This window comes from Nerophis ophidion, linkage group LG12, assembly GCF_033978795.1.
Source record: "Nerophis ophidion isolate RoL-2023_Sa linkage group LG12, RoL_Noph_v1.0, whole genome shotgun sequence".
NCBI classification, from domain to species: Eukaryota; Metazoa; Chordata; class Actinopteri; order Syngnathiformes; family Syngnathidae; genus Nerophis; species Nerophis ophidion.
Window position 1 is genome coordinate 20,452,934 of NC_084622.1, and position 23,056 is coordinate 20,475,989.

General features: G+C 38.9%; 1 protein-coding gene across 3 annotated transcripts in view; it reads right to left on the reverse strand.

The window, feature by feature from the left end:
- Positions 1-23,056, reverse strand: part of nup93 (nucleoporin 93) — a 78,273-nt gene that overhangs the window by 39,254 nt on the left and 15,963 nt on the right. For 2 of the 3 annotated variants that reach the window (XM_061917051.1, XM_061917050.1), the window contains exon 4: positions 2,753-2,815. In XM_061917051.1, coding sequence (XP_061773035.1) covers positions 2,753-2,815 — 63 coding nt within the window. Of the gene's footprint in view, positions 1-2,752; positions 2,816-12,902; positions 13,177-23,056 lie in introns of those variants that run through there. The other variant, XM_061917052.1, reaches the window with a different exon arrangement.

Sequence of the window (23,056 nt, forward strand, 5' to 3'; positions counted from 1 at the left end):
ATTAACTTTTATTTAAAATTGCCACATTATTTTTTTTCTGTATTGTTCCTATTTTTTGTTCTCTTTAGTTTAACTTTATTTCTACTATTTGCGGCAAACCAAAAAAAATATGCTCCTTGGACACACTTAGGATACAGCTGCCTTAATAGCTCTTTGTCAGTATTGAGTTCATGCGTCAACTCTGCGAGCAAACACAACTCTCGTCGACTATTTAGTTTGTTAGCTTTCTATATCTGGAGCAAGTTCAGGTACTGAAAAGGGAGCTGCACTTTTTGGGGGAACTTTGCTTTTCACAAAGACATGACGATAAATGTGTTTTTGGTATAATGCATTTTAACTCGTAAATACGAGTCCGCAATGGGAGGTCCTCTATTCCGCCTATTAAACGCAATAAATAACAATCCAAAAACCGCCAACAATACTCCATTTACTTTTTGGGACTTGCATATTAAATAAGTATTAGTGATATTGTTGTTATAAGCATTAACACAGAAAAACTATTTAAAGTAGTGACGTGATCACTTCCATTTGTGCCCATGTTTACATCATCTAGTGGTCAGCTGTTTTCTCGTCCCCTCGCTCGTCAAATTTATTCTAGCTCCTAAACCATGCATCTCACCCGAAAAGTAGAAAGGCGAGGATGTAATCCGACAAGCTGATACACTATGACAGCCAATTTAGACCCGGAAATGGCAAGAACGATACGAAAAGACGCTTGGTTCCACCCCCCATTTCTTCGTGAGGACTATGAGCCATTCTTCATCTAAATTGGGAATATATGAACATCCTAGCAGTCGGCATCCTATTGACAGCACACATTGCACATTAAATGATTTTTTGGAATGTTTTTTGGCTCTCAAGAAATCTGCAGTGATTATTAATCAGTGATGTTTAAGTAACTGTATGCTTAAAATGAGCAAAATACTTAAATATTAAATTTAAATGTGCCTGTTGCTAAATTACATATATCCTTACATCATGTCTAGAAAACCTTAAGGGAGGTGTTTAGATGTTTTAAAGGGCTTTATAAGCAGAAAAGAGCGGCTACCATAGGCTCCATTGTAAGCAGACTTCTAATCACATTTATTTAATATTTAGAATGCATAAAAAAATGCATCAGTCTTCATTTCTTTCATAATGATTTTGTGAACGATAGACAAAATTCCCCAAAAAGTTCAGTTCCCCTTAAAGAGAGAAGTGCTATTGCAGCTGGAACCAATTGATGCGTTGCAACAGTCATTTTTATTGCAAATGTTCAGTCGCAATCAGAATTGACGTTTATACGACACCCTTAATGAAAAGCATATAAAGAGCTAGATAAACTATATGGATTCACCCAAAAAATCGATTCACATCCGAATTGCAGGTCTTATTCATCCTGATTCTAAGTATATTTATAATGTTCAAATATATATATATATACATACATACATACATATATACACACACACACACATATATATACATATACATACATACATACATACATATATATATATATACATATACACATACACACACACATATATATATATGTACATATATATATATTTTTTAATTTTTTTAATCAACTTTTTAAAAGCCATTTTTAAGCCATCTCGATGCAACTACAATGAGCGTTTCTAACCTGCAACCTGTTTGGAAAAAGTTTCATTATAATTGTACCAAATAATAAATTGCGAGAATTGGTTTGAATTGAGAACTGTGTTGAATCGAGAACTGATTCTGAACCGAATCGTCACGGAATCGTAAGGCGCCCAAAGATTCCAACCCCCCATAAACGCACACATTTGAATTTAAGTGGAGCTTGTAAACCCCATCAGGACCTGTCTATTTTAACCCTCCACTGGGACTCCACATGAGATAATGGGAACATTCAATAATTGAATCCTTCCCATCTGCAGCCCAGGGAGATACCAATCTGGACTGGAGCCCCCATTTACAGAGTTAAATTGGTTATTGCTGGGATCTCTAAGCTCCCACTTTACGCATTTTTAGAGCTTTGCTGCTGTGATATGACAACGCAACACATGAAATTTGACATCGTTTAGTGCGAGTGTCTGCAGCAATAATTTTGCTCCTTATTATATTATGCTAACACTTGTATGAAATTAGTGGATCAAGGCAACTTCATAAAACATTTTTTTAATGTTGAGTATTAGCTGCCTTTAAATATCGCATGAAGCTTTCTATTAAATACTAATAGTCCATTCTACTTTTTGAGATACATTAAAAGGCATGTTTCCCTTAGTACAGTACAGATTGTCTACATGTAGGGAGATGTAAAGCGAGCTTTTGTTTCAGTCTTTTGCTGTTCCAACCGTTCACATATGTCTTTCCTCTTCTCAAAGGGAGCAAAGTAATAATGGGAACAGCAACTAATTAAAGGCAGGGCCTATTAGATCTGCTCAGCAGGGAAGCCATTTCAGAACCATTCCCTGAAGATTCGCACCAGGAGGACATTTAGATCATAGCCAACAGACGATAGGAACAAGGTGTGTGGGTTATTAAGTGCTACTTAGGTTAGAACTGAGCAATTAAAAAAGTTATGTCCATTCAAACATGACAGGACCAAAATGACACTTAAAATGTGTTAAATGACACCTTTTGTAATGCTTAAGCTTTTTATTACAATTAAAGTGACCTTCCGGCCTTACGTTCGCCTGACTTTCTTTAACTGGAATAAGCTGTGGTTAGTAAGCCGTCAAAAGCTCCAAGTTGCAATCAGAGACACTTGAAGGCAGGCACTGACCCTGCGGCGAGATTCCTCGATGGCGGACAGCAGGGCGTTGTCCCTCTCGTTCTTCAAGAAGCCCTATGCAGAGACAGGAAGTCAGCAAAAGAGAGAAATGCAGAGAGAGGAGAACGAGGGAGCTCGGCTGGACAAAATATATCGGAAAAAATGTTTAGACTTGTACAGGGACACATTCACCAGACATCATTTGCTCTACAGGAGAGCAGGTGTTGCTTATCAGGATTGTGTTGGGATTAGTCAAATGTACGGTTTCCATCAGAAAAACATTTGCCCTTTAAGCTATACTAATTCTTCCTACGTCATTTTGCAATGAGACAGCAGCCAGCCTCCATTTTGACATCTCCGCAAAATGGCCTCCGCAGCAAAACCCCCCCCAGGCCCCCTCCTCTGGTTCCCTCCATGAAAATGGTAGTCGTTCATATACGACACTACTGGTGCTTTAAAGCCAAACTTAGCGATCAGAGGAGGGTAAGTGGCACTTATGTAACGCATGCAGTATGCAAATTGAGTACGAGGCGGCACACAGAAAGCTGTCAAGAAAAGTCAGCGAATGCGGAGGATCATATGGAGCGGCCATCTTGAGAACTTTGAGAGTCATCAAAATGGCAGGCAGTGAGACCTCGTATGCTTGCCGCTTAAAGTAGACGCAGATGTGACACGCATTACAAAAAACATGCAGAAAAAACAAACACCAAACTATTAATAAGAGCAGTGTGTCCCATTCGATCATTTACTCACAAATATATCAATCTATTAAAGCACTCATCTATTCTAAAAGCTGCTGCATCTTTAAAAAAACACAAAAAGAAGCCACAAGGGAAACTTAATTTGTAGTTCTAAACATATTTAGTTTGCTTTTCTTGTTTTTTTACAAATATTTCATAGCCAATAATGCAAATTAAATCACACCAACCCCATTCGACAACACACCGCCGCCACAAATTAACCTTGATTGAGCTTTTAATCACCAATATTTCATTATTAAATAAACAATATAGTTTGTAAACATTGCTCTACAATCGTGTTGACGATTTCCACAGCGTCAAACTGAGGAGACAGAAACCGACATGTTGGTGTCTAAAATTACAAATAGTTCTGTGGAAAAGAATGGATAGTCATCCATCCATTCATTTTCTACCGCTTGTCCCTTTTGGGGTTGCGGAAGGCGGGGTAGGTACACCCTGGACAAGTCGCCACCTCATCACAGGGCCAACACAGATAAATAGAAAACATTCACACTCACATTCACACACTAGGGCCAATTTAGTGTTGCCAGTCAACCTATTAAAGTTAAAGTTAAAGTACCAATGGTTGTCACACACGTACTAAATGTGGCGAAATTATTCTCTGCATTTGACCCATCACCCTTGATCACCCCCTGGGAGGTGAGGGGAGCAGTGGGCAGCAGCAGTGCCGCGCCCGGGAATCATTTATGGTGATTTAACCCCCAATTCCACCCCTTAATGCTGAGTGCCAAGCAGGAAGGTAATGGGTCCCATTTTTATAGTCTTTGGTATGACTCGACGGGATTTGAACTCACAACCTACTGATCTCACCACTAGGCCACTGAGTAGGTACCCCCAGGTGCATGTCTTTGGCGGTGGGAGGAGGCCGGAGTACCCGGAAGGAACCCACGCAGTCACGGGGAGAACATACAAACTCCACACAGAAAGATCCTGAGCGCAGGACCTTCATATGGTGAGGCAGACGTACTAACCCCTCTTTCACCGTGCTGCCCGACAACATACCGCTGCCACAAATTGACCTTGGTTGAGCTTTTATTCACCAATATTAATTACTAAATAAACAACATAGTTTGTAAACATTGCTCTACAATCTTGTTGACGATTTCCGCTGCGTCAAATTGAGGAGACAGAAAACGACATGTTGGTGTCTGACATTACAAATAGTCCTGTGGAAAACAATGGATAGTCATTCTAATCAATACAATAATTGTTTAAAATGATGTCTGTAATGTGGAATTCTTAAGTATAGAAGCAATTGAGGCAAAATGGAGTGCAGTACTTGGCTCTTACCATCCATCCATTTATTTTCTACCGATTGTCCCCTTTTGGGTCGCGGGGGATGCTGGAGCCTATCTCAGCTACAATCGTGCGGAAGTCGGGGTACACCCTGGACAAGTCGCCACCTCATCGCAGGGCCAACACAGACAGACAGACTCACATTCACACGCTAGGGCCCATTTAGTGTTGCCAATCAACTTATCCCCAGGTGCATGTCTTTGTAAGTGGGAGGAACCCGGAGTACCCGGAGGGAACCCACGCAGTCCCGGGGAGAACATGCAAACTCCACACAGAAAGATCCCGAAACCAGGATTGAACTCTGGACTACCCAGCAGAGCCACTTTTAATAGCACATCAGCAATGTGAGTAGTGGGCGTCTGTGTTTTACTCAGCACAACACGGTCATTCCAAAAGCGATTGTACCATCTCATTAAAAATAATACCCAAAAATTGACAATCAATGCTTATTATGCCGCAAACAAGGCAATGTAGTCAATTACTCATTCTAACACCCAATCAGTCACAAAATGACTCCATCAGGCTGAGGACTCATTTAAAAGTGATTTTTATGTGTTACTGATCACCAATTACTGGCATTATAAGGAATGATTCATATCTCGATCAACAGACAGCTATAAAATAAAAAATACCATTTGAGGAAGTCGCCACTTGGAAGGCACAAATGACTAAATTTGCTTTAAACATGACAAAGGACGCAGGCTCACCATGATGAGAAGTGTTGCAATTCATCATTCAGATCTCATCTTTCTTATAAAGGTCAAACTTAATTGAACTTTTAATCTCCAATATTTCCATTACTAAAAAAAACTATGTAGTTTGTAAACATTGGTCTGTAATCTTTTGTCGATTTCAGCTGCGTAAAATTGAGGACACAGAAACCGACATGTTGGTGTCTAGAAGGCGTTTGCATGAATTTGCCTTTATTCGTTTAGCTTTGCCACCATTGAGATCAATACATTTGCAGCAAGTTGGTCCTCATCCTCAAACGCCCTGAGGAAGGTGGTATTTTTCTGAGGTATTGTACTGTAACCGAAAGTCTCCGTAATGGAGGAGCCCATTGTCTTGTTTCTGTCAGATTATAGCATATTCCTTTAATAATTGTGACATTTTTGGTGCTAATTGGTACTCTGTCTGGGGCAAACAGGACTGTCTTAGTTGCCAATAGGAATATAGAAGCTATTCTTAAAGCCTGCAAGCGATGATGCGCGCTGACAGGGAAAATGAGTGCTCTGGATTCCCTATTTCCTTCCTCATCACCTCTCTTGTGTCGCATACAAAAGCCACCTGCTGGCTGATTTTTCTTACACGAGTCCCATTTTTTATTTATCACCAATCATTGCATTCCTCTTTTCCATGCCCTTTATTCCTGCACAACCCTTAAAGATGAAACTACACTGGAGGAATTAAGCGGATGATGTAAAGGTGACTGAATGAACTTTGAATAGGGGCTGACTAAATGATGATGCATGCTGCGTCATCACTAAAACTGGAAAAGACATTCCGAATTGGGTGTTGTCGGAAAATAAGAGCTTTGATTTGCACTTTCATGAATAAATAGGGTCTTAAAATACCTGAAATAAACTCATTCTTATGGTGCAATTCATTTTAATTGAATTTAAACTATTTTGCAATAAGCGTCACCATGCTGCCCATTGGATTCATATCTGTGAGATTTTCCAGAATCATTTATTTTTAAAAGAAATTGTACAAACATAGAAATATAAAACAAAGGAAAGCTATCTTGTATAATTTGTATTTGCAAGTCACAGTGGAAGGTTGAATGCTGATTCAATCCAAATATGTGCAGGGTGATAGTTTAGCATTTTCAAAATAAAATTGTGTGCATGCGCGTAGGTTATATTTCACTAATATTTTACCAGTTTGAACCTGTAAATACAAAATGTGATTAGGTCCTGGGACCTTGTTCCCGTGAGAATAACACCTAGCTCCTCTTTAGCTTATGAAAATGGGTAAGTCATGGTTTTTTATACATTATTTTTTGCAGTGGGTCACCATATTGATAGCGGTCCTTACAACTTTGCACAACCACAATTGAATGGACGCTACCTGCTTGCCCTTGCTTATTGATAGATTGATTGAAACCTTGATTAGTAGTTTGCACAGTACATATTCCGTACAATTAACCACTAAATGGTAACACCCGAATAATTTTTTCAACTTGTTTAAATAAGTACACGTTAATCAATTCATGGTATTAACATAACCCACCTGGTCTGCCAGAGAATAAGAAGACAGAGCATGAGGAATCAGTGTTGTCAAAAGGGCGACTTTTTCAATACACTTAGTAAGTTAACAGACACCCGTAGATACTCTTTATTGTTTTTAAATCAACTTTAGTGGATTCTTTTTAAAGCTTTGAAATGAAAGAAGGTATTATTGTTTCTAACAAACAGCGAGTCCTGCTGTGGGCCCTTCCTTAAGGCACTCGTGATCGGTTTAGTTTTGTTTGTGACATTTAAAAAACTTGAAAAAAAAGGGACAGAAGAAAGTTCATTTATAGGATTAAACATATTTCATCTGCTTTTCTTCACTTTTTACAAATATGTCATGCCCAATCATCCAAATTAGATTTTTTTTGTCATGATGATTTCTCTAGCAACTAGGTTTTTTTTTGATTGATTGATTGAGATTTTTATTGGTAGATTGCACAGTACATATTCCGTACAATTGACCACTAAATGGCAACACCCAAATACGTTTTTCAACTTGTTTAAGACGGGGTCCAAGTTAATCAATTCCTGTTGATGTAACAATTACAGGTATTATTGATAAAAAAGGGATACAACTGTCAGTGGTTAGTATTACAGTTTCAAATTAAAATTATCGTTAAACTGCAATTTGAAAAACTGAGACCAGTGATACTGCTCATTTCCTGGAGAAACATGCAAGCACACTAATCGCTGGCCAGCGTCCTAATCGCTGGTCAGATTACATGCCAACTTGAATACAAGACAGGACCGGCATGACCCAATATAAACTTGTATGAAAGCACCTAAACTATTCAGGTGTGCACATTGAACCTACATTCTGTGCTGAACTCTGTTTTAAGACAGAGAGGTCCAGAGAGATGTGAAGATTCATACACGGAGCGTCCGTTTATGGATCTTCACATGGGGCAAATTAACTGTTAGGAAAACACAAGCAATTCCCTGGGGTGCCGAGGTTATCTAAGAACTCACCAAACAGCTTGTAAAAAAAGTGTACTTAAGTTTTATTTGATTTCAAATAGCTTTTTTCTTAAGTTGTGCACTTAAAAATACATCAAAATGTTTAAACTATTATGATCCTTCATACAGCTCTCTGCTCATGCAAAAGACTTTACCATATTACTGCAAATGTGCAGACTAGAGTCAGGAAATGTTAATGTTTCTTCTGAAAAAGGAAAACACAGGTGAAACTAAAACGATCTGAATATTGTGCAAAGGTTCGTTTATTCCAGCACTTAGATTTACAAGGTGAAACTAATACATGACATAGGTTCATAACGTGCAACTCAAGATATTTCGAACCTACTTTTGATACAATTTGATGGTTATGTCTAACAGTTTATGAAAACCTCAAATTCAAAATTTCATTTTTTTTTTTTTTTAACGAAACCAAGATCATCAAAATTATTACAAAAAAGGCTTGAAATATCTCACGTTGTATGTAATGCGTTTATATCACATATTTAGAGTCCGCCAGGCCCATTGTTAACATTTGAAGTTGAATTGCCGACATAAATTAACTTTTGCAAAGTATTGACATTTTTCAGTTTGTGTATAAGTACATATACAAGCATATTCAACATGGTGACAATAATGATAACCATAATTTAGAAATGTTCATATCCTTGCATTCCTACTTATAAATCACCGCCACAAATAAGATTGTAGCCCTGTTGGAAACACTTAAGTGTATATTTATTAAGGCTATCCAAAAAAAATGGGTTAACTCATGTGATTAATCACAAAAAATATTGCATTCATCATGTTTACTTGCCGATTAATCACACAGTTTATTTAGATTTCCCTGCAATTACTTTTAAAATTATTTTATTTTGAGCTTCTTTACCTTAACTGCGAACGGTTATATGAAAGTCGGTGCGGGTTCAGTGATCAGGTCAGTGCATAACCAAACTAGATTGTGTTTCAAAATAAACCCTGACAGGACTTTAAATAATAATTGTATCCGACTTTGAGCAAATAAATAATGTACATTCACTTCAGGTACAGGCATGTCCGCACCCTTAGCGAAAAAAGAAGTAAAACTGACGGAAAAAAGGAAAATTTCTAAACCAAGAGCAAATATTTTAAATCAAGACTATTTTTCCTGCTATAAGGTGCATTTCTACACTATATATTTTACCTTTAGATTTATTCTTATCCACTAACCTCATTTGGCTGTCTTTTTGACACTTACATGTCTCATGTAATGTACCACAGAATTTAGTTTTTTTAGTTTTTCAATTTACTAGCATTATTATCGTTGAAAATGTAATTTAAAATCCTATAACTTACATGCAAAAAACTCAAAAAACGTTTTCCATTTGGAGACTCTATCCTATAGCCACGCCCCTTTGGGTAATATACTTCCTCTGTTGTGACCTCGGTTTACATCGGTCACATCAAAAATATAACATTTTGCTGGCTACTAATAAATGCTCTAGAACTACAACTAGTTCGTAACTCATTGTAATATTCCAAATAAGATTAACAGCTATGTAGAAAGCCGTCAACAATGTGGCTCTGAGAGCCAACGCAGGCGACAACAAATAAGTTAGCTCAATGATGGGATGAGGTGGCACCGTTGGGAGAGTGGCCGTGCCAGCAACCTGAGAGTTCCTGGTTCAATCCCTGCCTTTTACCAACCTCGTCACGTTCGTTGTGTCCTTGAGCAAGACACTTCATCCTTGCTCGTGGTTAGGGCCTTGCATGGCAGCTCCCGCCATCAGTGTGTGAATGTGTGCGTGAATGTGGAAATAGTGTCAAAGCGCTTTGAGTATCTTGAAGGTACAAAAGTGCTATACAAGTATAACCCATTTACCATTTATGCTAACAGGTGCAGCGTTTAGGCAAGCAGCAGCGTTTAGGCAATCAGAACAGCGAGTACCTGCAGCTGAGGCAAGCGTTCAACAGATTTTGTTTGGATCCTATTTTTTTGATATTGTTGTGGGTTTACATAATTCACCCATGAAACAATTGTTATTACTGGAGTGTTCAGGTCGGACGGGTATTCATGAGACACATTTCCGGTGTTGTTCTGCTGAGAAGCCGCGGATGTATAGATACGGCTCGATTGCTGGTAAGAAAACTAAGTCTGAATGTCATTAAAACAATTAGCTACATTTTTGACACTCCTCCTTCGACTCCCGTCCTTACATGCTACAATATTTCAATAAAAAAAACGCTTAAGTGTTATTCAGGTGCAAAAAGTGAATGTTTAAAAACAGGTATTTCCGTGTTTTTTGCAGACATTTCAGAAATCTGGAAGTAAAAAATGTTTTTAAATGTTTGTGTATGAAATTTTGATGATAAATTTGCATGTCATATAATTTGGCTTTTTTTTTGGTTAATTTGAATTTTGTAAACAAGTTATTCACTATGATTAATCACAATTAATAGAGATGCCTGATAATGGCTCTTTTCCCAATATCCGATATTGTCCAACTCTTAATTACCGATTCCGATATCAACCGATACTGATGTATACAGTCGTGGGATTAACACATTATTATGCATAATTATGTTGTGATACCCCGCTGGATGCATTAAACAATGTAACAATGTTTTCCAAAATAAATCAACTCAAGTTATGGGGAAAAATGCCAACATGGCACTGCCACATTTACTATTAGAGTCACAATGTGCATTATTATTTTTAACATGCCTCAAAACAGCAGCTTGGAATTTGGGACATGCTCTCCCTGAGAGTATGAGGAGGTTGAGGTGGGCGGGTTGTATATTGTAGCGTCCTAGAAGAGTTAGTGCTGCAAGGGGTCCTGGGTATTTGTTCTGTTGTGTTTATGTTGTGTTACGGTACAAATGTTCTCCCGTAATGTGTTTGTCATTCTTGTTTGGTGTGGGTTCACAGTGTGGTGCATATTTGCAACAGTGTTAAAGTTGTTTATACGGCCACCCTCAGTGTGACCTGTATGGCTGTTGACCAAGTATGCCTTGTATTCGCTTGTTTTCATGAAAAACCGTAGATATTACGTGATTGGGCCGGCACGCAAAGGCAGTCACTTTAAGGTATATTGGCGCTCTGTACTTCTCCCTTCGTCCGTGTACCACTCCGTACAGAGGCGTTTTAAAAAGTAATACATTTTACTTTTTGAAAGAGATACCGATAATTTCCGATATCACATTTTAAAGCATTTATCGGCCGATAATATCGGCAGTCCAATATTATCGGACATCTCTACAGTTAATCCAAATTCAAAAGTGAGATTAATCCATTTTGCAAATTAATCATTTGATAGCATTAATAATTTTCTTTGTCTGCTCATGTTAATATGTTAATATGAGCAGACAAAGAATGATTACTATGTTAATAGTAATCATTGAAGGGAAAAACGCATCCCTCGGAAAGACTAGGTGGGTGGATAAAGCCGTGACATTGCATTTTTGCTCCAAATGAAATACAATAAGAAGCAACGATTTTTCAGTGAAGTTGTTTTGTTGCCAGCTCAGTTTGCGCTGCCAAAGACTCTGCCGTGTCTACATTTTTGTGTGCCAAATGTACTTTGACCATACTATGTAGCCTTTAGTGGTGGCCAAAAAAAGCACCATTGGTTTTGATGTACAAATCCTATTCGTTTGGAAAAATAAAGTCTTCTTTTGCCTCGATTACTTGGCAAGCATACACTGGAAATGCTATTGTATGACAAGTTAAACAAATAATTAAATTTCAGTTGGAAAAAAAAAAAAATTTGCTCATTGTCTACCAAGGGGACTGTATGATGTGCGGTAAGGTGAAAAGATGTTTTCGAACATATTGAGGAAAAATGACAAGGCAGATTTTTTAATAAAATTCTATTCATTACTTAAGTACAAAATGACATTTTAAATGTGGTAACTATGTTTATTCTACAACTCTGCTGATGCCTCAATTCCTCCTCGTGTTCGGACAAAACTGCCAAATACTGCGAGTGTGAGTTCGAAAACGGAACACAGGGAAAAAATGAAAACCATTAGATATAATATGGAATAGTAATTATCAAATAATCAAGGCAATATAAGTGTACCTAAAGACGTAGTTTTTCTGGATGCCCCACCCTTACATTGTGCAACCAAATACACTTGCTGCCGCCTGACCATAAGAAGCTTCTAAAAGAACAGTATGACAACCACAGCGAACGTGTTAAAAGCTGGATAAAGATGTAACGATGGTCAAACAAAGGGTTAACCAGGTTTAAGTCATCAATTAAATATATAGCTGAAGGAACTTCTGTCATTGTATTCATTTTTTGCAAAGATAAGAATTGTGAATATTTGATGTTTCAACAATTTATATGTAACAACTGAAGCTCATCTGAGGACGCCTGAGAGAAAAGCCATGATTTGTGTTAACCGTTTGTCCTCACACCTTGACACTGCATCAGCACATGCGGGCCCTTTTTTCTAGATAAGGTATTCCGCACCTAAATGTGGCCTATATATATTTTTCCCTTTTAGATCATGCCACATGATTACCACTTAAATTTGAAATGTCTTGCAGGGATATCCGCATATATGTGCACAGCATGAATAAAGGGAAGGCCTCTTTATATATACTATGTGCGTGGCATCATGACAGTGGGTGCATGAGGTTTTTTGTCCTCAATTGCCATGACACAAAGAGCTGACCAGCGCACTCAAAAGAAAACCCCGAACCTGGCACTTTTTATGTTGCAAAATATACACTCAAGCCTACACATGCAGTCACATATATGTTCAATTTTATGCCAATTAAAATAATCAATAAATGTCAGAGACATTGAACATTATTCTTCATATACCAATGAACAAACCATATAGTCTGTGCAAAGAGGAAAGAAGATGGACAGGTGAGAAGTGGGAAGACAAAGCAGATACCTGTCTGAGAGTGTGGGTTATACTCACTCATGCTCAGTGGCTGCCTGGCAGACGGACGAGAGGCCAAATGGGGATACAGACATTTTTTTTTTTCTTAAATGTTTCATTTCCCTGTCTGTTGTTTCTGGTCTTTGACCGCACAGAAAGACCCGTGCCGCCCTACTGCGTGACCATCTTCCGTGTCTTTCTGTGCCAGGGCGGCGGCGACAGTGGACGCCATTCTGGGGCGTGTTCCCAGTGCTCTGTCTGGCCGGCATGGCGGTACCTCTGCAGCCCTTTCAGCATTTGAATGCAGGCCATTGACTGTCAACCCCCGGAAAAGCGAGTGCAAGTGCCACATCGAGACTCACTGGAGGTGGTTTTATTGTCGGAGGACCATACCAACTGTGCAGGCAGACACAGGGGGTTTGTATGGGAAGGAACTATGGATTTATATAGGCTATCTGTTCATACCATCATCTGACTCCCCCTACTCTCGCCCGCGCTCTCTCACTTCCTCTTAGCATCACTGACAGCCCTCCGCCTCCTAACTACCTCCCTCCATCCTACTCATTTTCTTCCTTTTTTATCCATCTATGCATCCTTTCTTCCCATACTCTCTCCTTCCTCCCTTTCCTCAATGCAATTACAGTAATGGACCCCCCCCCCCCCCCCCTCCACCCCCCCTCAGTTGATGGCTTCCGACATCCTGTCTTGAAATCAGGCTAATCGTGCTCTTAAGGGTCATGTTTAGTTAATGAAGGGCTTGGGAGGCATGTCATGCGTGGCGAAGGATTGGTTGCACATGAAGCAACCATGTTACTATACACGCCGCTTGAAGTCACACTCATTCACACACACAGGCATACGGCATAGCTGCGAGCCAGCACAGGCTAGAGTGATGTGGCCACATGCTGCACATGCACATTCATTCATAACACCAGCCAGAGTGTCGGAGCCGATAATCGGTCATCACCGACACGGATACGCACATGCTAACGCAGCTCGCAGTCAGTGTGTGTGATATTAACACAGTCTCTCACTCACTCACTCACACAGACACACACACAGACACACACACACACACACACACACACACACACACACACACACACACACACACATCCTGTGTAGCTGCGTTCATCGAGTGTTGCAGACTGATCCATCATAGCTGAAGGATGAGTGTGTATGTAAAGAGCTCGGGGGGTGAGGAGGTGGCGGGGGCAGGGGAAGGCAGAGGATGTAAATGGAAAAGTAGAAACAAAAATCATAAAGGAAAGAAGGTTCAAGAAAAAAGGCGAGTCAGCACACAGAGCGTGGCGAGAGACAAAGATGGAGTCCAGAAAAGTGAGATGAGGACACAGACACAAAATGAATTGCAGTCAGGCGCCGAGAGACAAAGATGGAGTCCAGAAAAGTGAGATGAGGACACAGACACAAAATGAATTGCAGTCAGGCGCCATTTTTCCGCCTGTCGGCAATGCTGTCAGCATTCCACGTCTTATGTTTCGTTATTCTATATTCTCTTCGGTTTTATTTTGCTCTCCGCATCTCTGATTTCATCCTTTGTCTGCCACTGATTCATGATATGACTGCACAGAGAACAAAGGAACTAATCCATGGCAATTATCTTTTCACCACATTGTCTGTTTGATGCAATTTTACCATAAAAAAACAAGGGAATTTTTCAATTAGGTGCATGGTTGGCAAGAAACCATTGTATTTTGAAGCAGACTATAAATTGAAATCTTAAATCTGAGCTTCCTTGACAGAAGTTTATAGAATGACTGAATATAACCCATTAAAGCTGGGCTTTTCTCTGTGTGATACAGAAAATGACAATATTGTGATTACACTACAGGCGTTTCTCACTCTTCCTTGTCTCTACTCACAAAGACTTAAAACAAGTGCACCTTCTTACATACGTCACATACTGCACGGTCATAAGCCCTCGCGGAGCAGAGAGGTAGCGGCGGTGGGTAGCATTAGCTGTGATGATAGCGGACAGGTGCGAGTGGTAATATGAGAGAAAGAAGGTAACAAATGAAGGAAGAACTAATTCCAAGAAAAACAGCACGGGGTCCATAATCTGGCGGTGTTTCGGCTTCAAGTGGGAAGATGTAGAACAGTCAACCGTAATATGTCTAGTATGCAGCAAAAGCATTTCTACAAAAAGTAGCAGCACTGCTAATAAATAAATGGGTTATACTTGTATAGCGCTTTTCTACCTTCTAGGTACTCCAAGCGCTTTGATACTACCACATTTACCCATTCACACACACATTCACACACTGATGGAGGGAGCTGCCATGCAAAGCGCTAACCAGCACCCATCAGGAGCAAGGGTGAAGTGTCTTGCTCAGGACACAACGGACGTGAAGAGGTTGATACTAGGTGGGGATTGAACCAGGAACCCTCGGGTTGCGCACGGCCATTCTTCCACTGCGCCACGCCGTCCCGTAATGTGTAGCATCATTTGAAAAGTATCCCGCTAAAGAATGAAGAATGATTGAAACTCTGCATGTCAACATCTCCGTTTGGTGTCACACCAACAAAATGCCCAAGCAACCATTTCCACATAAGCACCATATGAAGTCTATAACAGAAGGAGATAACGTCCGCAGGAACCTACCACATAGTGAAGGACATACACTATTTGATTGCCTATTATGCAGCTCATTTTTATTTCACATTTATTGAAATATTTTGTGTGACATCATGCACAAAAGTGCACTTTATTTGTTTTAAACTATTGTTGTGGGGTTCTGTACAAAAAGTGCACTTTAATTTAGTGTTGTTTTGATATGTCATCTTAGTGACATCATGCACAAAAGTGCACTCATAGCTTGTTTTGAAAAGTCTCTGACAATCTTGCACTTTCTGTTTTGGAAATGACATGAATGTTTGTGCCACTGCTTAATAACTGTTTAATAAATACACTTTTGGTAACTTCACTTAGTTGTGATTTCCCTCTCTGCATGAGAGTTTAAAATGAGCATATATTAATGCAGTATGAAGAAGAATGTTTTAATGTAGACACAGAATCATCATACTGCTGTGATTATTTGCATCAAGTGTTCATTCAAGGCTAAGGCAAAATATGGAGATATATATCGTGTATCGTGACATGGCCTAAAAATATTGAGATATTAATAAAAGGCCATATTGCCCAGCCCTATAACCGGTCTAAGTCAAAAATATGGCATGCTTGCTTGCTTACTGAACAGTACATTCATGCACATAATGCATAATATAGACACGTCAAAAGAAAAGTTAATTAATTAATGGTATTGCTCCTCCCGCGAGCTGATGAATGCTAGCCAGCTGACTTTGCCGACAGTGTAAGCCGAGGGCGGGTAGAATCAGGGCAACAGTGCTAAATCACCCGGGCTGACAAACCTCGCTGGGGCACGAGGAGAACGTATAAAGGGTTGTCATGCCAATGACAATGCAACATGAGTCCTTAAGTAAAATGGCTGCATTTGTTTTAGATTAAAGTTTAGTGAATAATATGAAGAGACTGCTGTCGTTAGAAATTTGTTTGTCGCAATTTCTTATTTTTTTGTGCAGCCCAATGATGAAAAGTAGATCTGCCCTGTTTAATCTGGTGTACTGTTTATTTGTCACACGCCGCACACACCTGTTTGTCCTCGCTAGGGCCGGCTGATTAATCGAACAATAAGCGAAACTGACGTTTAGTGCTTCTAACTGATGTAAAACTGCTGCATTGGTTATTACGTTCGAAAGTAGCTATTGAGAGAGAGGGAGACGGAAACGATTTCAAGGTGAGTAAGTGACTGAGGCTGTGTACGGTATGCAAATTGAATCAGGTAATGTATTTAAGTCTGACAGTAAAGAAACATTTACATTTAAAATTGAGCTTCAGACTCAATGTGCTTCTGTCACGAAGCTATATTACTTACAAGACGCTACTTGCACAATATCATCATGGCCAAGCACTTGTTGTAGATGGCCATCTAGCACCGAAATGAGGCACAAATAGCTACTGTATTTTCCGGACCATAGGGCGCACCAGATTATAAGGCGCACTGCCAATGAGCGGGTCTATTCAGGTATATATCCATACAAAACATTTTTACATGTAAAACACTACCTTGTGGTCTACATAACATGTAATGGTGGTTCTTTGGTCAACATGTTGCATAAATTATGTTTTACGGATCATCTTCGAGCCGCTTTCTGACTGTCTCTTCAAGATGGGCCGTTTTGTGGCTGGTCTTATTTGAGTGGCTCCACTCAGAGGAGAAATATAACCTTAGAGGAAAATCTAACTTAAAACGTTTGTATGTTCGTACAACACTTGTGTGGAATTAAATTATACAGCGGATTAACCAAAGAAATCCAACGGAGCACCAATATGATTCAGTTTAAGAGATTGTTCAAACTACAAGAGTTCACAAAGTACACCAGAACAAGAATTCTGATGAACATCTTCAACCTTTTTTTTTATTAAGACAAGGATTATTTATGTTTTTAATATTTGTTTGTTTACTATGGTATATTATTTATTTATTACGTATTTGTTCACTGTTCTGTTACAGAGAACAAGGAAATTGGATAAAATTGCTATACTTTTTAAAGTGGATCTTAATTTCTGTCGACTGCTGCTGGAATTGAAATTTTCCTTAGGGAACTCTCCTGAAATAATCAATAACGTACTATCGAAAAGGGGTAGGATTAAAAAGGCTCTGCTTTTTCCCACTCCTTTTGTGAATTATATTTATATAGCGCTTTTCTCTAGTGACTCAAAGCACTTTACATAGTGAAACCCAATATCTAAGTTACATTTTAAACCAGTGTGGGTGGCACTGGGAGCAGGTGGGTAAAGTGTCTAGGACACAATGGCAGTGACTAGGATGGCGGAAGCAGGAATCGAACCTGCAACCCTCAAGTTGCTGGCACGGCCACTCTACCAACCGAGCTATACCGCCCCGTGCTGTAATAAAAACAACTGGAATTGTGTGATGCCTTACATTGTATTTTTTGCATGTTCAATATAAACTGGAACTAAACTTAACATCAAAAATGTCATCTTATGTTAAAACTGTCCACTATCTTGTATTAGAATTGGCAACACCGGAGGATGAATGCCCCAAAATAAGAGGATAAAGAAAAAGGAGCTTATTGACTACGACATCGGTGCGGACTACAATGGTAGACACACGCAACTTTTCTGGACTTAAGCAGATCCCAAATACAGATCAGCAGGTACCAAATAGGGAAGAAAAGTTGGTTTTGGAAAGTATAGCAAAACAAAACGCCAGATAATATATTTTTTTCCCGATGAGGTGCCCTTTTAAATTCCTTATACACACGACATAATATAACAGGTATGTTGAAGTACGTATGACTGCTGTAGCCGTAGTGTGCCGACAATTTAAGTTAAAGTAATAATCCATCAAGCGGTGTAGTTTCCTGCCTTACTAAAGTTAAACTAAAACATTTAACTGATTTTTGAGCATAGACTGTAATGCTTTATATTCTCAATGAAACATCAAAGTTTTGGGCTTGCTTGCTAGCGTCATCTTGCAGTCCACATGTATCTGTTAAGTGTGATTGCCATCTATTGATCGACACTCTTTTATATAAATGGTGGTGGTGGGAGGGGAAGTAGGCGCAAACTGGCAGCCTCGCTTCCGTCAGTCTACCCTACAAATGTAGCTTACCACCACCAGGTGTGAATGAATGATGGGTTCCCACTTCTCTGTGAGCACTTTGAGTATCTAATAATAGAATGCGCAATATAAAATGTAATCCATTATTATTATTATTAAATAGCGGTCGGCGACAAATCTAGCTTTTTTTCCAATGAGCAGCGAATCCTGCAGCTGACCCCTTCCCAATCTAAAATCTTGTTTCTGATATTAAAAAAAGTAAAAAATGAAGATTGAATTATGTGTACAGCATTTCTAATCCCAATTGTCTTCCTCCCCCCCCCCAGTTTTTTCTCCCCCACAGCATTCATAAAGGACATGTGTCATGGCCAACAACACAAATTACATGAAAAAGGTCATCGAACGACAAATACATTGAAGTCTTAAAGCAAACAGTGTAAATGTGTTTTACTCTTGTCATAGTCAAAATACAGCAGCCTGCACATAACTAGCAAACATCCTTAAACCCCCAGTCTAAGACTCACTTGACTACGAAAAAAAACCAAACCTTTTTAATTTGTGTTCACTCAGTTGGAAACATCATTTACTTAGCAATCCCAGTGGTGTGTTTGTGTGTGTTGCACAAGAATCACAGAGGCATGAAGGCCTACATTTACCTGAATGGCAGTTATCTGAAGTAGTTCATCAGTTACAGTGCATTTAAACTTATACATCATCAATGCCGTTTAAATATGGACCCCAGCTTAGCTGACACAAGGAAGAATAATAAATAATTGATTGATTAATATCTGTTCATTAAGAATGGTATCAATCATTGTAATTTGGACAATTTGACATTTGTATGATTAAGCTTATGCTGGAGCGCAGTTTTAAGGCATAAAAATAGATAAGCAGTAAGGATGTAACGATAAAGGGTATTTCATGACAATCACGGTAAAACTCCCGACGATTAGTATTACAGTTTTGAAATAAAAATGATCGGAAAACCGAGATTGATAACTGCACCTTCACACTGACTGGCGCCAGCTTGCTAGCTTAAATGATAACAAGAAAACAAATGATTAACGTCTTTCCCCACTGAGAAAAGACATAAACCAATCTAAATTTATACAAACATTTGCGTTCTGAGCAACTAAGCTATTGTATTCAATTGTGCACATTGAACCCATAAGCTGAGCTCTCTTAGCTCAGAGTGATTGAAGATTACGAGACAGATGTATTTTATGGGTGTAATTGTACAGTGCTTACAAGAAACCACTGAACAGAGTGGTTCACCAGAAATAGTGTATTTTGTACGCACTTTTCATTTAAAAAAAAATCTTCAAGGATTACATTACAAACCAATATTTAAAACATTAAATCTTAGCCTTTAAAACTAAGACTAAAACCCCTAGAAGTGAAGTAGAAGTAAAAAAAAAAAACACAAAATAGTGAGTTTTGTAACAGTGTATCTATTAGTTTTATTTATTGATTTTTTTAAATGACTTCCATCCATCCATTTTCTACCGCTTGTCCCTTTTTGGGGTCGCGGGGGATGCTGGAGCCTATCTCAGCTGCATTCGGGCGGAAGGCGGAGTACACCCTGGACAAGTCGCCACCTCAATGCAGGGCCAACACAGATAGACAGACAATATTCACACTCACATTCACACACTAGGGCCATTTTAGTGTTTCTAATCAACCTATCCCCAGGTGCATGTCTTTGGAAGTGGGAGGAAGCCGGAGTACCCGGAGGGAACCCACCCAGTCACGGGGAGAACATGCAAACTCAACACAGAAAGATCCCGAGCCCGGGATTGAACTCAGGACCTTCGTATTGTGAGGCGCATGCACTAACCCCTGTTTCACCATGCTGCCCCTTTAAATAACTTGGTCAAAAAAATTGCAGTGTAGACCTGGGCCAATATTTGACAAGTCAAATTAATTGAACGATAAATGAAAATGAACTCAATAACTTTGCGAGCCTCATTTAATCGCCATGTGTATGCGTTGTTACAAAAGTGAATTGTGAAGTGAATTATATTTATATAGCGCTTTTCTCTAGTGACACAAAGCGCTTTTACATAGTGAAACCCAATATCTACGTTACATTTAAAACAATGTAGTCGGCACTGGGACCATGTGGATAAAGTGTCCTGCCCAAGGACACAATGGCAGTGACCAGAATGGCGGAAGTGGGGATCGAACCTGCAACCCTTAAATCGCTGGCACAGGCTCTCTACCAACCGAGCTATACCACCCCATGGGCTGCAAGAGCTGTCCCTCTTTGCATCAATTACAGTAGCTGCTTACATAAACTGTAATATTTCCCAATGGTTAGTATTACCATTATACCAGTATTACCATATTTACCAACACCAGTATTACCATACTTAATAAAAATGACCAAAATACCGTGATTGATAACCACACATTGATAAAATGATGGACCGACTATTGTTAGCTTGCTAGGTTAAATTCTAAAATGAAAACAATACACATTAATGTCTTTCCCCATTAAAAAATGTCATACCCCAATCTAAACATGTACAAACACATTACTTTCCTAAACAACTAAGATACAGTATCCACATTGAACAGATAGGCTTTGATGTCTTTGAACAAATTGATCTGTATATACTCCGCAGTGTCGGAGGGGTTCAACAGGAAGTGACCTCGGGTGACGTCACGTAAAGAGTCACAATAAAAGTTGTCATCAGCCCAGACCTATTTCAGTATGTGTATAAGTACTTTGGAGCACATTCAACACTACGGCGATAATAATAACCGTAATAATTCTGGTCACAACAACCATCATTTTCATATCGTTACATCCCAGGTAATCAGCAATGGGGCATTTAAGCAAAAATAAAGATAGTGTAGGTACATAGCTTGTTGTAATTGACGCAATACCATATAGTTTAGGGGTCTCCGACATTCATCACTATGACATCTCACAAACACATTAAATAGGATTGTCGGTGTTTAGTGTTATGTATTTTACAATGTACTGCTTTTATATTTCCTGTATATTATAGTATTACTTTAAACTGTTTTACATTTAAATGTTATCCTGTAAAGCAGGCTTGGGCAATTATTTTGACCCGGCGGGCCAATATTAAAGAAAAAAAAGTGTCTGGGGGCCAGGAACACTAATACAAAACCTCACAATAATGTCTGATTGAATGCTAAGAACGTTATCACAGACAGCCTTAAAAAAATGGAATGGTATTTTAAATTTTTTTACTGAATGACACCGAGAATGTACATAAAATAAAGAATGTGGGATTTATAATATTATGTACGATTTACAAAATAATTATGTACGATAAAACAACGAATATTGACAACATATGATTGCCGCACCTCGCCCTTGATCGACATATTTTACAATCAAGCGAAATGCAACAAACACAGTGAAATACGAACACAAAGGACAAAAAACCCACCTACAATCTGATATAAGTGATACATCACTAAGCTTTAGAACTTTGTTGTAAAAATCCCCTTCCGCGTCTGTTCCTGACACCCGCATTTTAGGCTGGCCGCTCTAGAAACTCTCTGTGGAAACGCTCCTCACCCTCACTGCTTGGTGCCATCTGAGCTGCTGTTACTTAGATTACCATAGTAACTAGTATATACGTTGTATAGTTCAAGACTTACGGTAATTTGAAAATATCACTGCACATCATAATGGCAGCTACAGTTTTCATCTTAAAGATGTAAACAAATTATTTGGGAATGTCTGGCGGGCCAGATTGGAAAGTTTTAAAGGGCCGCATGCGGCCCCCGGGCTTTAATTTGCCCAGGTCTGCTGTGAAGCGTCTTTGAATACACTGAAAAGCGCTATACCAAATAAAATGTATTATTATTTATTATTATTATTATTACATTAAATGGCATCCCTTCGCTTCTTAACACACCCGGATTATAAACGACTCAAATGTACTTCTAATGTATATACTTGTTCTTATGCTATGTGAACTCACTATGTTCTTTGCTGGCTGTACATATCCTACTAAGTAAGACCTACACTGTTTCAATGTCCACATTTCTCTGTTGATGCAATTGTTGATGACTGAAGTACTGATATCAACCAAAGCTCCTCATCCCACCCCCCGGATTGTAAATAATGTAAATAATTCAATGTACATACTATGATGATTAACTAATGTGATGACTGTATTATGTTGATAGTATATATTTGAACCATGAATTGATTAACGTGGACCCCGACTTAAACAAGTTGAAAAACTAATTCGGGTGGTACCATTTAGTGGTCAATTGTACGGAATATGTACTGAACTGTGCAATCTACTAATAAAAGTATCAATCAATCAATCAATCAACACCTCATACATACATACCACAGCTGACTAGACTGTGCGTTATAGCAAATTTGTTTATTAATATAATGATTTATCTGATGTACAGTGATGTGTACATTAGTTCTAAAATCTGCGAAAACTTACTGTACATGGAACCCAAAAAACATCACAAAATTGTTTTTAATTTATTTAATTTTTTTTAATCACTCGTGCATGATATAAGAATTGCGTAAAAATACTTTCCGCTGCACGAAATTAA